At 39.7% G+C, this 16,799-nt stretch overlaps 1 protein-coding gene across 6 annotated transcripts in view; it reads right to left on the bottom strand.

Annotated features, from left to right (window-relative positions):
- The window catches only part of CEP350 (centrosomal protein 350), a 142,453-nt gene that overhangs the window by 17,809 nt on the left and 107,845 nt on the right, over positions 1-16,799 (bottom strand). For 5 of the 6 annotated variants that reach the window (XM_061634242.1, XM_061634241.1, XM_061634240.1 and 2 more), the window contains 6 exons: positions 16,039-16,161; positions 10,151-10,350; positions 9,527-9,717; positions 7,835-7,982; positions 6,830-6,990; positions 5,621-5,757 (listed from right to left, as the gene is read on the bottom strand). In XM_061634242.1, coding sequence (XP_061490226.1) covers positions 5,621-5,757; positions 6,830-6,990; positions 7,835-7,982; positions 9,527-9,717; positions 10,151-10,350; positions 16,039-16,161 — 960 coding nt within the window. The remainder of the gene's footprint in view (positions 1-5,620; positions 5,758-6,829; positions 6,991-7,834; positions 7,983-9,526; positions 9,718-10,150; positions 10,351-16,038; positions 16,162-16,799) is intronic. The other variant, XM_061634245.1, reaches the window with a different exon arrangement.

The raw sequence follows: 16,799 nt of genomic DNA, 5'->3' as shown, positions 1-16,799 counted from the left end.
TGGTGAAGTTTAGACTTATGGCTCAGATCCTCCCCCAAGAGTGATGGACAGATTAAGATGGTCCACCCCTGGAGACTAATGGAATCCACAGGATTCCTTAATGTCCAGGGGGAGTTCCCAGCAGATAGAGCAGGTGACCCTGCTGAAGCCCTTGTCATGTTGTGGAACACCAAGCTGCATTGGGCTCTTGACATGTTTGCCCCCAAGCGCCCTCTCCAGCACTGTGGAGCCTGATTTGCACCTTGGTACACCAGTGAGCTAAGGGCAATAAAATAGGCTGGACAACGGCTAGAGCACAAAAGTGGCAAAAGACATGCTGTGAGGCTGATCGGGCACAAGTAAAACATCATAACTGTGCCTACTGTGCAGCGGTGAGGGCAGTGAAGAAGGTCTACTTCTCTGTTACCATTGCATCCTCAAGTAGCCGTCAACTGGAGCTTTTCACATTGTCAGGGATCTATTGACATCAACTCCAGGAAATGGAGTTTTAGTCCTCTTGGAGGCCCACTGTGAATTGTTTGCAAGGCACTTTGAGGGTAAAGTGGCTCGCCTCCGAAGCAATCTTGATGCCTCATCCACATCTACTGTAGTCCCCAGTGAGGAGTCCAGTTCAACGGCTGCTGCAACTTCTTGGGAACAGTTTCAGTTGATGCAGCCTGATGACGTGGACAAGGTGCACAAGAAAATGTGGCCAGCAATATGTCCTCTCCACCCTTATCCTTCTTGGCTTATTAAAGCTTGCCGAGGGGGTTTGATAGAGTGGATCCAGGGTGTGGTCAACACGTTGTGGGAGGGAGTGGTTCCAGCTGCCCTGAAAGAGGCAGTGATCCAACCGCTCCTGAAAAAGCCCACCCTGGACCCGTTGGTTTGTGACAACTACCGCCCAGTTGCAAATACTTCCTTCTTAGGGAAGGTGATGGAGAGGGTTGTGGCGTAGCAACTGCATTCACTCTTGGATGAAACAGATTATCTTGACCCATTCCAGTCTGGGTTCAGGCCTGGTTATGGGTCTGAATCGGCCTTGGTCGCCCTGATGGTTGACCTTTACTGGGAGAAGGACAGGGGGAGTGCAACCCTCTTATTCTTATTTGATCTCTCGGCAGCTTTTGATACCATTGACCATGGTATCCTTCTGGGCCGGCTTGGTGAGATGGGTATTGGAGGTACTATTTTACAGTGGTTCCGATCCTATCTCCAGGGTGGTTTTCAGAGAAAAGCATTGGGTGATTTTGGCCCCCCCTGGCAGTTGTGCTGTAGGGTGCCGCAGGGTACCATCTTGTTCCCAATGCTGTTTAACATCTATATGAAGCCCTTGGGAATGGTCATCAGGAGATTTGGGGCAAGGTATCAGCTGTACACTGACAATATTCCACCCTATTTCTCTATAACAACTGAATCGGGAGAGGCTGTGCAAGCCCTGGACTGCTGCCTGGACTTGGTGGTGGGCTGGATGAGGGCCAATAAACTGAGTTTGAGTCCTGGCAAGCCAGAGACACTGTGGGTTGGTGGTTCCCGAGTTTGGATAATTGGTCAGTTGCCTGCTTTGGATGGGGTCGTACTCCCTCTGAAAGAGCAGGTCGGTAGCCTGGGGGTGCACCTGGACCCATCTTTGTCGCTAGAGGGTCAGGTGACCTCAGTGGCTAAGAGTACTTTTTACCAGCTTCAGCCGTTTCTGGACGAGGATAGCCTAACCACTGTTGTCCATGCACAGGTAACCTCCAGGCTGGATTACTGTAATGGGCTCTGTGTGGGGCTACCCTTGAGGTTGGTCCAGAAGCTGCAGCTGGTTCAAAATGTGGTGGCAAGACTGCTCACTAGGGCAGGGTATCGCCACTGCTGGAAGAATTGCACTGGCTACCTGTTAGCTACTGGGTTAAGTTCAAGGTTCTAGTTTTGGCGTACAAACTCCTATACAGCTTGGGACCAGGATACCTAAAAGACCGTCTTATTCCTTATATACCCAGTCAATCACTGAGCTCTGCAGGTGAGGGCCTCCTGCAGATACCATCTTATCAGGAGGTCCGGTCTGCACAACATAGGAAATGGACCTTTAATGTAGTGGCAGATACCCTTTGGAATTCCCTTCCCTTAAATATTAGACAGGCGCCATCTCTGTTATCTTTTCGGCACCTAATGAAGACCTTTCTCTTTCAACAAGACTTTTAAGTAGAGACTTTATCCCAGTCTTCTTAATGTGTTTTTAACCTTTTTTTTAAAAAAAATAGATTTTTTTAAAGCTTTAAAAAAATGTTTTTAAAGATTTTATTTATTTTATTTATTTATTATTTGATTTATATCCCACCCTTCCCCCCAGCAGGAGCCCAGGGCGGCAAACAGAAACGCTAAAAACACTTTAAAACATCATAAAAACAGACCTTAATATACATTAAAACAAAACAATGTTAAAAACATTTTTTTTAAAAAGCTTTTAAAACATCTTTTAAAAAGGGTTAAAAACATTATTAAAAAAACATATTAACAAGCAATGTTAACACAGACGCAGCCTGGGATAGATCTCAACTTAAAAGGCTTTTTAATGGTTGTTTTGTTTTAATATATGTTTAAGTCTGTTTTTATGATGTGTTAAAGCATTTTTAGTGCTTTTGTTTGCCGCCCTGGGCTCCTGCTGGGAGAAAGGGCGGAATATAAATCTAATAAATAATAAATAAAAACACATTTGGGATTCTTCTAGCGTCCCACCCACCATTCTGTCTAGCATTCTTCCATCCCCCAGCTGTTAATTGCCAATGTCAACATTTATGTCTGGTGTTAAGATTTCATGGTCTTCAGGACAACTACAATAGCCTTCATGACAACTTAGATTATACATGGTGGCAGGATACACCATGGCTTTCATTGTCATTAAGAGATCATCACTTGGTTAGGTTTCTGCTCCTATTGCAGTTCCTATCCTCTACAACAGGAGTAACGAATCTATTTTGGTCTGAGGGTCATATTCAAGGTTGACAAATTCTCCACATACCACCCAACATGTATACTCACCCCACACTCAGACAACGCACATAAATGCAGACCACACACACAGAATACTCTCTCCCCCCCTCCCACCCTTGTGCTGCATTGGAGAAGACAATCTCTGAAGAGCAGAGACTGATCTCTGAAGAGCAACGACAGTGACTGATCTCCCCATCACACCCAGCACAGTGATGGATAAATGCTGGCAGGCTTGAGCAAACAGCATGGCAGACATGTTTTGGTCCGCAGGCTCACCACCCCTGCTCTATAGGACTGGGGAATGCTAGAACATTGTTCTCTTCCCCATCCCCTGGCTTCTGTATCCAGATGGTTCCCTGATGTCTCTTGGGTATTTTCCTTCTGATATAAATGGTAAGTCCTGATGGCATCCTGATTGATCTTGGGAATGAGGAGATGACACAACATAATAGTTCCTAGATGTGCTCTCCTAACCTGAGTTAGGAGCAACATAAGGGAGAGCAATGGCTAGAGCACAATTGATGAAAAAGCTGGGCTGAATCCCATGGAACACAAGTACTGCTGCATCCACACAGTATCATCCAGTGGGGGTATTTGAGTTAAGATGGATCTTAGTCTGGCAACTTGGCTTTTGGGAGAAGTTTGTGGAAACCTCAAAGGTCCACTCTGACAAGTTTGTAACACACTATTCAGATAAAGCTATTTGCATCCACTCTGACTAGGGTCCTATCTGCACCATACTTTTAAAGCACTATTATACCACTTTAAACAGTCATGGCTTCCTTCAAAGACTCCTGGGCACTGTGTCCTGGGCACCCTTTCATAAGGGTGCTGAGAGTTGTTAAGAAACTCATCTTCCCTCCCACAGCTACAATTCCCAGAGATCCCTGGGAAGAGGGACTAATCTTATGGTTTTTTTATTGTTAAACCACTGTTGGAATTGTAGCTTGGTGAGGGGAATAGGGGTCTCCTAACAACTTTCAGTGCCCTTATGAAACTACAGTTCCCAGGATTCTTTGGGGGAAGCCATGACTGTATAATGGAGACAGGACCTCAGTCACCACCTCTTTAAGAAAAGGTTTATAGAAGCTGTTGTGCCACCCCTTCTAAAGAAGCCATCTCTTGACCCTGCTAATTTTATTAATGATAATCCTGCTTCTAATTTAGCATATCTAGACAAGGTCTTTGAACATGTGATCCACCGGGCAGTCTTAGCTGAAACAGACTGAGATTCATTCCAATCTAGTATCTGACTGGACTAAAACTGCTTTGATTGCTCTAGCAGATGACCTGCGCCAGGAGATGGACAGGGTGAGTGCAATCCCGTTGGTTCTATTAGATCTCTCAGTGGCATCTGATACCATTGACCACAGCATTCTTCTGGATTCTCTGACAAGAACCACTAAGGAGGTGCTGTTCTACAGCAGCTTAGACCCTTCCTTCAATCTCAGCAAGTAGGTGCTGGGAGACCATTGTTCCATCCCTTGGCCTTTGGCTTACCGTATCACAAAGATCCAATTCATCTCACCCTTTCCAACATCTACAACAAACTGCTGAGGGAGGTCACCAGGGATTTGAGCTAGAATGCAATCCGCATTTTGCTTTCAGCTTTTAGTCTATGGGTCACAAGTAGTTCTAAATTGGTATGAGTTATGGAATGGATGAAGGTAAACAAAATGAAACTTACTCCAGATAAAAGGAAAATATTGTTGGCTGAGGGTTCTGGTGATTTAGCCTGTTTTGGCTATGATTGCACACCACATCAGAAATCAGTTCTGCTATTAGACCAAGCCTTTCTCCTGGATGGAAGTAGCAGTAGCTACCAATGACTTTTGACAACTCTGGCTGTTGCCCCAGCTGTTGCTTTTCTTTGAGAAGTCAGACCTAGCCACAGCCACATGCCATGGCCATTTCTACACTGAACTGCTGTGGGTCTTTGAAGATAACTTGGAAGCTTCAATCAGTTCAGAATGTGACTGGCTGCATATGACCCTGTATCATCTGTACAATACAGGATCATTAACTTGTTCCTGGGTTCAATTCAAACTGTAGGTTTTAAAAAGCAGAATATCTTAAGAACTGCCAGCACCCATGTGAATCTGCTGAACACTTGAGATAGACGATAGTGAGTCTGCTCTGTTTCCACCCCCACATCTGAAGTACGGACAGTGGGCATGAGTGCCAAGGCTTTTGTGGTGATGCCACAACAGCAGAACACACCACCCAAACAAGTTAACCTGGCCCTACTATTGCTTACTTATCAATGAGCAGCAAAGGCTTGCTTTTTCAGCAGGTCATTCTTACATGAAATTGACCTTTTCTGACGGTTTCTGCACTGATTTTGTCTTTTTAACTGACGTTTTAATGTACTGTTTTGCTTTGATTAAATTTTGATCTTTTGTTTTTACACTTCCTTTGTGCATTTTTTTTAAAGAAAGGAAGGATGGAAATGCTGAAAAAACAGAGAAATAGTCTACACGTAAGATAAAGACTTGCTACCTGGCTAGAGTGTTTTTAAAAATAAATAAATTTCCCAGTGCATTTTGATCTCTGCCTCAGTGTAAGAAAACAAACATATTTAACTTTGCATATATATTAGGTGTCTGGAAAGGACAGAAACATTTTCCAAGATGTATCATGCAGCTTAGAAAGACACCTGTATTACCTATGAAGTGGAGGTGGCTTGATCTTTGGTTTCTCAGTAGCTGAAGATGGAGTTTTAATTTGAGGTTTAGCTGTAGGTGTTGCCTCCAGATCCTGGCTCAGTTCTGCTTCAGTCTTCTTGATGAATTCATCGTAAGTCTGATGATGTATGAAAGAGGTTAGAGTCTGAGAGCTTTAATTTTCACTTTGAAAATCAGTGGACAGATATAAATGGTGAAGGACATTCTTGTAAAACATTACTTTGTTTAATTTTTAATTATGTTTACTTCGACGTTCTAACTGAATATATGCCAATGTATTTTTTACTGAAGATAATTTATTTTTACAAATAGCTTATGCATATTTCTTATCCCCTATTCTTCTTGTCCGTGCCACTAATACCATACTACCCAGTGTCAGATTTTAAAAAATAAATAAACCTGCAACCTTTAAATTGAGATTATTATTATTTTAAAGATTGTGGATTTTAAAAGGAAACATGAAAATAGTGACACTGTTACCATGAAGTTGGAGGACAAATAGGTCTATTTAACATAGGAATTAAAGTCCTATTTATACATCAATAACATAGGAGTAGGGAGCCTTTGGCCTGCGGACCAGACCTGACCTGCTAGGAAATTTTGGGGAAGTGACACCCACCCATCCTATACCTGATGTCATATAAGATTCAGGTGTGGGTTGCATATGGGCAGGGCTTCAAAAGAACAACTGGGAGCTTAAAGTGAGCCCCTAATTGTTCCTTTTCTGAAGCAAGGTGTGCTCCTACCTGCCAATCAACTGATGGAGCACACCTTGCTCAAAGAGAGAGGAGTTGTTTTCATTCAATGGAAAGTGTTTCTTCTTCCCAGCACTCCTTGAACCTCCGAAAACCAGGAGCTTTAAAGAGCAGCCCAGAGCTGTTTGAAAGCCCGTTTCCAAACAATCCCATGATGCCTTTTAAACCTCCAATTTCTGGAGAGTTAAGGAGCAATGTGGGGTTGCTAACAAAGGGCTTTCAAGCAGCTCTGCACTGTGATTTAAAGGCTCAACAATCAGGGCTCTAAAGCACAGCATCACCTGACATCACTATGTAGTCAAGGTGACTGGCAGGTGGGCAGCCCCGTCCACATCTCAAATTACGCCCACCAGGGGTGGGAAGATTAAGGTCTGGCCCACTGGCCAGAAAAGTTTCCCCACCCTTGATTTAGCACCTTTTTCAATTAATTCTTACCTCTAACTGTTTAATCAAACTGGCTTCTTGGGCTTTCAGTCTCTCCTTGTGCCTCTGCTTCTGTTCCTTTTTCAGTTGGTAAACCATAGACTTTCTCTTCTGTAACTCATCCTTCAGAGCCCAGATACGGCTTTCAATATCACTTTGATCAGATGTAGTTTCTGATAAGGAAAGTTTTAATACTTTCAGAGACAATGCCTACTACTACGTTTTTTACTGTTTTATTCATTATTGAACAATTATATGATTTTATTGCGTTTTATTGGGATTGTACCTTGCTTTGGGGTTATTTTGTAATGAAAACTGGGTAACATATTTTATAAATCAGTACAATAAATACAACAGCAAACTGGCTACAACAGATCCTAGAACATCTACGTAGTAAACCGCCCAGAGAGCTTCGGCTATGGGGCGGTATATAAGTACAATAAATAGATAGTGCAGTCTCCTGCAAAGTCCACCTTTTCCATGACGTCACTGCTTAAACCCGTGCTCTTTCAGCACAATCATAACATGCAGCTTCACTTGCTTACATTCACCCCTTTTTATCCTTGCCCCTCCCTTTGTAACCCTTTTGAGTCAGGGCCCTGTCTTTTTTGCTCATACTATAAAGTGCCATCTAGTTTGGGGGTGATACATGAGTAAGCTAATATTTAATGTTTCAATCTTCATAAACTTAAGTGTGGTTAAGTCCTATTTATACATCAATGAACTTAAGCACAGTTAAGCACGTACGTAAAGTTGAATTCAATGGAACTTTGATAGCATTCCCAGCTTTTTCAGACTTATGTATTTTCATACCAAAATCTTTTAGTGATTCAGTCCAAAAAAGAAAAGAAAAGAAAAGAAGGGGGTGGTGGAGAAAAACAGACATTGATATGTAATATAGTGAACAATCTTCGTAAACTGAAACCATCAATGTGCACTTTTCCCAAAAATACTATGTAACAGTTTTAGAAGAAGCTTGATGTATGTTTGAAACACAAGACAGTAAACAACACTTACCTGATTGGGTCATGGACAAAGACTCATCAGACCAACTGTAGGATACATCCTGAGATTTTATAGATAAATGTTGCTGTCCCCCAGTTCTCTGGGTTCCTTTGCTAGACGACTCTTGCTTGGACAGGGATGTATTACTTTTGGATGGAGACTATTCAAAGAGGGAAGAAAATACGTTTGTAAAATCCACGTTTAAAAAAAGGCATGATTATATCACTTTCAATGAACTAATTACAAACATTCTCTGATCATAACTGTCTAGTTACAGCAAACTACTAAACATCTGTGAACTTTTATGAGTTTCATCTGCAGCTTTTTAATGGAATTTAATATTCAGGGACAGCTGAGGTTTCATTTCTACCTATACTTTAGAAAGTATACTTGATCTGTTTTGGACTCGATGCAGCAACTTCTAGCAAACAGAAATATAAACAAGTAGGGAAAAAGACACAAAGAAAGGGATGGATGAGGGACAGATAGGAAGGTGGAAAGCCAGGGCAAAGAGGGAAGAAAGAGAGACAAAACTAGACAAGGGGATCAAAGAAAGTAAGAGAGAGGGAGGGTAGGAATGGGAAGGGAAAGTATACAGAGGTTACCAATAGTCTGCCTGCGTGTCACATCCATCCCCCTTACTTCTAAGATGATTAAATCATTTTTATGCAATCATATTCTCCTGCTCACCACTTCCCCCCTCCTAGCCTGCCAATTCTTTTATTTATTTAATAACATTTATATATTGCTATATTCCACAAAAGACCTTTAAGTAGTTTATAAAAGGCAATCTAAAATATTCATATAAATACCAATAAAAGAAAACATTAAAATCAAGTTACATAAAAAAATAAAAATATAAAATAAAAACCAGTTTTTTTTAACACCTTTATACTTACTAAAACCACATTTTAAAATTGCACGCTAAAATTATATTCCTGGGTAGGCTTGCTAAAACAAAAGTGTTTTCAACAGGGATCAAAAACAATACAGAAAAGGCGCCTGCCTAAAATTAACAGGCAGGGAGTTCCAAAGAGTGGGTGCTGCCACATTAAAGGACTGATTTCTTGCAAATGCAGAACAAATGTTATATGGGACTTGTAAAAGTATCTGTCCTGCAGATCTGTAGCTGTATGGGCACAAACCTCTAGGGAATGCGTTACATTCTATATACAGGTAGGGCTGGAGTCCAGGACCCCAAAGTGTAAATGGAACTACAGCAGTGTTCCTAGTATAATTATCTTTTATAAGCCACTTTGGAAGAGCTTTGACTTGAAAGGAAGCACATAAATACTTGAAAGAAGACCATTTTTTGGGGCACCGCATACGTTTAATTTTTGTATCATAGTGAAGCCTGTGCTACTTCTCAATAGAAAACATTTTTACTTACTCACAATTGGCATCTTTCAAGAGGATTAGCACGCTAGTGGCAGTGTAGTTTTAAATATATGGCTAAGGTGTATTTTCATCACTGCACATAAAGCCCTTTAAACAGATATACCAGAAGTCACAGGAACCAGAAGGTTAATGCTGCTCTTTTTTTCACAAAGTAAATACAACTTCAAACATTTTCTTTCCTGACTTATTGCTATATGCAATATATAGTCATGGTATAACACTCAAATCAAGCCTATGGTTAAAGGATGGCAAACACAACACAGTTTCTATGTGCTTTTTAGTATTGTGATAAACAAGTTCACTAACATGTTTTCCAGGTGAGGCAGCTGATACGATTTCCTGTGTATAAGCCATTTCTTCCGTAAGGGTGTTATCTAGGCTTTGCAACTGCTCTTGCGGCTCAGAGACCTTTGATGGGCCAGACTCCACAACTAGAGCACCCAGTTCTTCAGGGACAGAACTTTCGCTATTCAGGCAAGAACAAGGTGGCACTGTTTCTAAGATGAGAAAGCACAGTACAGTCAGTTGAGCAAGAATTCCTACCACATTCACATACATAGTTATTATTTGACTGCGTATTTAATTCTCCTTTATTATAGTGGGGGAGACAAATAAAATTTCACAAATCCCTATGTGAGTGTCACAGAGAAGTAAAAAACAAGCAAGCAAAAAGCAGTGAAATGTATCTGACAATGATTCAAATTAAATGATATAAATATTTCATAGTTACTTATAGCACTGGGGTCATCATTATAAAGTGAAATTATGTGAAGTATGTAATGACGCCAATGATAAAAAGCAAGACCCAGGTATCTTACTCATACATATTGTGGGATGGGCCACTTGAACGAGTCTTTCCCACACAACCAGAACCTAGCTGGAAGCATGCTCGCTAGTGTCCTACTCAAAGGCACTCTCTCATTTTTGTACCTTTGTGGGCAGACTTCTGGTCTCCTGCCCCCTTTCTGTTTGCTTTTATTTTGTTTAGCTCTTTGTCCCAGGCAGCCAATGCTTGTTTCTCTATTTGACGTATTTCTGCTTCTTCCGCATCTAAGCGGCGCTTCCACTGTAGCAGTTCTTCAGCATGCTGGCGACGCTGCATCAATTTTTGCTCACGCTTAGTCAAGAATCTGGCAAACAAAACCATGAGAAATTAGTTACCAATGCCACGAGGTGTAGGAGACAATGTATCTGACTGTCAGTTAACATGTTCGGCATAAGACAGATTATTTAAGAATAGTATTTCAATTATTGCCATGATTGCTCATTGAATACAATGAGAATACACAAAGAAGTGCACCTGGTTGGATGTGACAGAGGTTAATGCCTGTCACTTCACATAATTACATAATTCTGCACATCCTGCCCAAATAAATGAATAAATAAAGGGGAAGGAAGGAAAAGGAAAAAGAAAGATTGTTCCCATTCAGACTGATCTTTCATCAGATCCATGAGCAAGCAGCACAGAATATAAAAACATTACAAATAAGCTCTAGGTTATTTCAGGTAACAGAGGCCTAGGTTGATAACCTAGTATGATAACTGCACTGCTAGCAACACAGCTATTCACCTCCAAGTCTGGATTATTTTCAAACAGTTATAGAAATCAGGATTATCTCTTTCCAACAAACTGAGGTAGGAATTATACATCAAGCTCTTCCTGGGCACATTCTGTTACCCAGAACATCATGATGTAATCATCCAGAAAGCAGTTTCTGAGATGGCATGCATCAATCTCTATCAATCCAAACATTTTTTCCATGGCCCCAAGTTACAAGAGATTGAAGAAACAATAGCTTTTCCTAAATATTATCAACCATGAGAAGGGGCTTGAAGAAATACAAACAGTAAACACAAAAGTAGCCAAACTGTAGTGTCAGAAAAATCAGAGTGCCTCCCTGTGGTAGTATAAATATAATAATTGATAATTTATTGCCCTTTAATTGTACCAACAAGAATTGCCCTCTGAAGACACACCATATCATCCTGTCTAATAGGGCCAATTCTGATTAATGGGACACAAAATGAAGATTGCAAAAAGTTTATCAAGTGAGCAAAGAATGAGATATTTAAAAGGTAACTACTACAGAGACTTTCCAATGAACCTTGATACAAACTGAAATCAATTCCCAGAACTTTTTTGCTAGCAGTTCCTGAAACTACTAAGCAACAAAATCCAAGTATTTAGTTTCATATATGACAAAAGGAAGAGGGGGACTGGGACAAGGAAAGATTTCTTCCTAAAGAGATTATTCACTAATTTTCCTTAGCAGCAGAAAAAACTTGACAAAGGAGGCCCAACTGCATGTTATTCACTTTCACCTAAATTCTTGTTATCTTAAGTGTCTAAAAAGGACTAAATGAAAATTATATTTATGAAACTTCTGCTCCAGAATATAAAAGTTCTCATTGCTAATGGGATTGGAAATTGATGGTATGCTACAGCTGTGTGCTACTACTAAAAGTGTTTCTGGGCTGAACCCAGATGTCTTGTAAACAGTGCAATGACAATTGCCAGATAACTCCCTTGATGGGAGCCACACTTTCAGTGAGAGCTAAGAAGCACATGTATAAAATTGTACTTTACTGCTAGTTAGGCTTGGGTGTTTGTGTGGTTAAAATAAGATTTTTTCAGGCAAAGGTTTAATTGGAAGCTTATCGTTTCAAGCTTCAAAGGTTTAAGTCCATAAGCATGAGCATCCAACAGACAGTATGATGGTGATTACTTGTGATAGTTTGCTTTGTCCGTTTGCTGTTCCAGTGTGGCTGGCCGCTTCCATTCTCCAACTCAGAAGTAGTAAAGGGATCTGATGACAGGGAGCACTCCCCCCCCCCCGCCCTGGCCTTTGGTATCTTTCAACCAAAGAGATTTATATTTTCATGATATAATTTTTATTCATTTCTTCAGATTAAAAACTCATAAAAACATAACGAAAGAATTATATATATGTAAAATTAACAGACTTCATCATTATATTTTCATACATCAATTTCATCATTATATTTTCATTCATCAATTCCTTAAATTCAGGTGTTAAGTTGGGTCTCTGTTTATGGTATATATTAATTAATTAAGTATTTATTAATTTCTAATATTTCCCCTTTTTGCCTTCACAGAATGATTTCATGGAGCTTGGTTCAACTTCCTGGTTAACTATCCATCAACTGTTCCATATCCAAGAATATGCTATTGGCACTATTGGACCCTTAGCCTGTTCATTAACAAATCTCCTACTGGGAGAAAGGGCGGGATATAAATATAATAAATAAATAATAAAACCAAACCACTGTGAAATTGTCTCTCTCTCTTATCTCTCATCCCATCCTTAATTTATCTGTAAGCTTTTCCAGTAATGCTGTCTCCCATACCATACAATACCAAAACTCTATATTAACACCTGCCAGATCCTTCCAAAATTGAGCTATGGTGTGCCATGCCGCTAATAATAAAAAACTGATTAATTTCTTATTTTGTAATTCCGAATCTTCATTCAGGAACAGGTTCAATAGCATCATTTGTGGGGACAAATTAATATACTATTGTGCTATCCGTCCTATTTTTCCTGTAACTGTTGCCCAGAACCTTTGGATTTTTCAGCACTCCCACCACATATGCAAATAGGTACCTATTTCCAACAGAGAGGCTGTATTGCGGGTTGCATAAATGAGATCTCTCTAGGTGTCATACACCACTTGTATACCAATTTCAGTTAGAGCTCTCTGTTTGATGGATATCGAAGTAAATGGCAGTTGTTCCACAAAGTCACCCAGTCTTCTCTATCTATCTGAATACCCATTTCTTGCTTCCACCACATTTTTAAATCTAGGGTGTCTCCGTTTGTCTTATGTATTAAAATCTTATATATATATATATATATTAGATCCCACCCCTTAGAGCAATCAGAGTAGCTCATCACCAATTTTTCAAACCTTGAGGTTCTATGGATTTCCTTTACCATTGGCCTAAAATATCTTTCAGCTGTTTCCATAACAACCATGGGAGTGGGATCTCCTGTAACCAATTTTTCAATTTTTCCTCATTTAATGGGGTATCTATGTAAGTCATTAAGTTGATAAATCCCTTCACAAGGCACCCTAAAATATTATAAGCCCTATGCTTATTAAAAAATGAAGGGTGGAATGTCAAGGGAATCCATGAAGATATAGCTGGGATGAATACTGCTGATTTCTTTATCCAATCCCGGAGCATTGCTTGCGTGAATTTATTTTCCATTTTTGACACAACATGAAACTTATTTTTTAGAAAAGCAATCATGTTTAACAGAATACTATTTACTTCAGTCTGTTCTAGAGTGATCTAATGCTTTTTGGTATCACCCAAGATAAATGGAATCATGTGACCTATCTGATTTGCAAAATAAGATAATTCCAAATTTGGAAAACTCCACCCCCTGGTTTCATCATTAAATATAATCCTTTTTTTTACTAACCCTTATCCTCTTTTGGCCAAATATTAATTGGTTCTACTGTTGTTGCCGCATTCTTAATTGCCTTAATGGTAACTCAATTGGAAGCACTTGAAACAAGTCAGTCAATTTTGGCAATATAATCATTTTAGTCATGGCCAGTTTATCCATCAATGTATTATTACCCTTCTTCCAACATTGTACATCTTTGCTAATGATCTGCTATACCCTCCCATAATTCTCCTTATACAATTTATTAAAATTTCTAGGAATTTGAACTCCCATATATCTTAAGTTAGTATGACAAATGGGTATTCGTAATTTTATTGAGAGGGTCCATTGGGCCCCAGGAAGTATGTTAAAACAAAGGGCCTCTGATTTATGAATACTGACCCTCAGTCCTGCTGCTGTTCCAATTAATTCAAATTCCTTTTTAATTACTACTGCAGCTTGATGCGGGTCTGAAATAGTAAGAATATTATCAGCAACATAAAGCCCTATTACATACTCTCAATCTCCAGTTTTAACCCCCATGCTTTCTTATGTTTGACACAGTTGAATTCCTAATGGCTCCAGTGCTAAGTTAAACAAAAATGGGGAGAGCGCATATCCTTGCTTTGTTCCTCGCAAGACTTCAAATGGTTCCGAGTCCAAATTATTTATTCTAACTTTTGCAGTAGATTTTGAGTATATTTGAGATAGTATGTTCTTAATTTTTATTCCAAATCGCATTTTAGAGTTTACTTCCTTCAAAAAACCCCATTCCAAAATATCAAAAGGCTTAAAAATATTCATGGCTAAAACCACTAAAGGGGTGAAATAATTTTTATTATATTGAATGACATTTAATAATTTCCAAATTGGATCTGCAATATGCCTGCAAGGAACAAAGCCAGTCTGGTCCACCCCTATCAATTTACTAAGAATCCTCTTCAGCCTTTTTGCCACAACTGCAGCAAATATTTTATAATCTTGGTTAATTAACAGTATTGGTTTGTATGAATCAACCTACTTAAGATTCCTGAATGGTTTCGGGATCATTACAATCTTAGTTTCTAACCATGTTTTTGGAAGGGGGGATCCATCCAGTATATCATTAAACAAACTGGTTAAATTTGGAAGAACAAGAAGCTCTTTATATATTTTATAATATAAAGAGGTGACTCCATCTGGTCCAGGAGCCTTTCCTCATTTTAGATTCCTTATTATTTCTTCAACTTGTAATTTGTTCTTCTAACATACAGTAGATCTGCCCTCTTCAGTCAACTGTGATAAGTTCACTGAATCCAGATATTTCCTAATTGTTTTCACTGGGGGGTTTGTTGAACTGTACAAGTTCTTGTAACGCTTCTGAAAGTCTCTATTGATGATCTCAGTGGAATAATGTACTTGTTCTATCATCCCTAAGTTTTTAACTCTAGCTCTCCCTTTTTTCTTATTGCAGCACTGAGCCAATAACTTCAAGCCTTTACCCCATATTCATAATACCAAAGGAATTTTCAGAGCTGTGCTTCTTGTCAACTTCACCTACCTATACACGTCCACTAAATCTATGGCTGAATTTCTAAAGAGAAATAAAATCAAAGTCTCATGCTAACTAAAAACCTAAGACACATTACCTTCATTAAAAAATAGCAAGCATGAAGCTCAGAATTACAGGGAAAATCTAAGGAATGTATGGCAAACATCTTGTGAAGCCTCAAAACTGTCTAAGAATGGGAGCTAGGCCAAGTAGCCATCATGTGTCTAGGAAACAGGAGTTCAGAACTGCACATGTCTCTTCTCACATGTCTCTTCCTGGCCAACAGCCTTCAGCTTTTGCTTGTTGTACCTCCCTCTGCTTATCTCAGTATCCATGCCTTTTTATCAACCTATGAAAATACCTCAAACTCAGTGCTGGAAACAGAAACAAATTGTGTTAGTTTGCTTTATTATTCTGAACTCTGATTTGTGTTCACTTATGTGGAGTATTTGAAATTGTTTTGTTTGTGCAGGAGGAATTTCTACCAAGGTGGCAATGCGCGAGGCACCAGTGTTTTTTTCAAATCAGTTGAAAAGTTTAATGGGAGCAGATGAATGACATCTTGCAATTGAAAGATATTTTATTTATATACAGTTAAAAAGACAACACTGGTGGTGATAAGTAGGTGTTAAAAGACAAATTAAATCCCAGAATCTGCCTAAACCACAGTCTTCCAATACTGATTTATGCATTAAGAGAATCAGGAGACTACCAGCCACATACACCGAATCACCAGATTAAAGCCTTTACAGAGGAGAGGGAAAGAACTGTGAAAAAAACCCATCCTCACGAAGAGCCTCCTAGTCATGTCAAACTGAACAGAGCATGCTCGATCAAAGAGTCTACCACTGAAAAAGGTAGAAAGTTACCTGACCAATTGGTTGTAGATATACAGCTGGAATTTGGGATGGAGGTTGGGAAAACAGACACTGAGAGAAGCCCAGTGGTGAGACGTAAAGACAGAGAAGAAGTAGTGAACAGGAGAGCAGTGTCTACAAAATAAGGAGGAAGAGTTTTAAGCCAGGATAGCAAGAGACAGACAGAAAAGCGAGAGCAGGAGAACATCTAGCAAAAATGGGTCTCAAATGTCAAACACCCCATCTGTCCCCAAGTAAGAGACTCCAAAGGCAACAGAACATAACCATGCATTGCCTACAATCCTTCATTCCCGGACAAAAAAAGTCTTGCCGCTTTCTATACTAGTGAACATCTCTTACTCTTGCTGCATTTGAGGAGGTGCTTTTTCTTGCTGCTAAGTGGGGGGCATTCCACCTATCCATTTCAGTACTGAATTTTAAAAGGCTTGGTATTCTCATCATTTGAACAAGAATTCAAAGATATGTTTTAGTAGGCTCATTCATACTAATGAGGACTCTAACTCTCCTAAGCTAAGCACATTAACCCTTCCAAAGGAGAGAAAATAGCTACAGCTTCAGCACATAGCTGGTTAAAAGCTGGCTAAAAAAATCAAAAGAAACGGTCTTCTCTGTATATGTCAAAAGATGATATTAGGTGGGTAGCTAGCTCCACCTAGCGGTTGAGGGCAGAAGAGCACTGTTGAATTTTTTTTGCAGGCACCTCCTGCTCTGTGCAGCTCCTTGCCTCAGTTCTCAATGACAAGCCAATAAAA

Source organism: Rhineura floridana, chromosome 6 (assembly GCF_030035675.1).
Source record: "Rhineura floridana isolate rRhiFlo1 chromosome 6, rRhiFlo1.hap2, whole genome shotgun sequence".
Lineage (NCBI taxonomy): Eukaryota > Metazoa > Chordata > Lepidosauria > Squamata > Rhineuridae > Rhineura > Rhineura floridana.
This window is presented reverse-complemented; position numbering and strand designations above follow the sequence as displayed.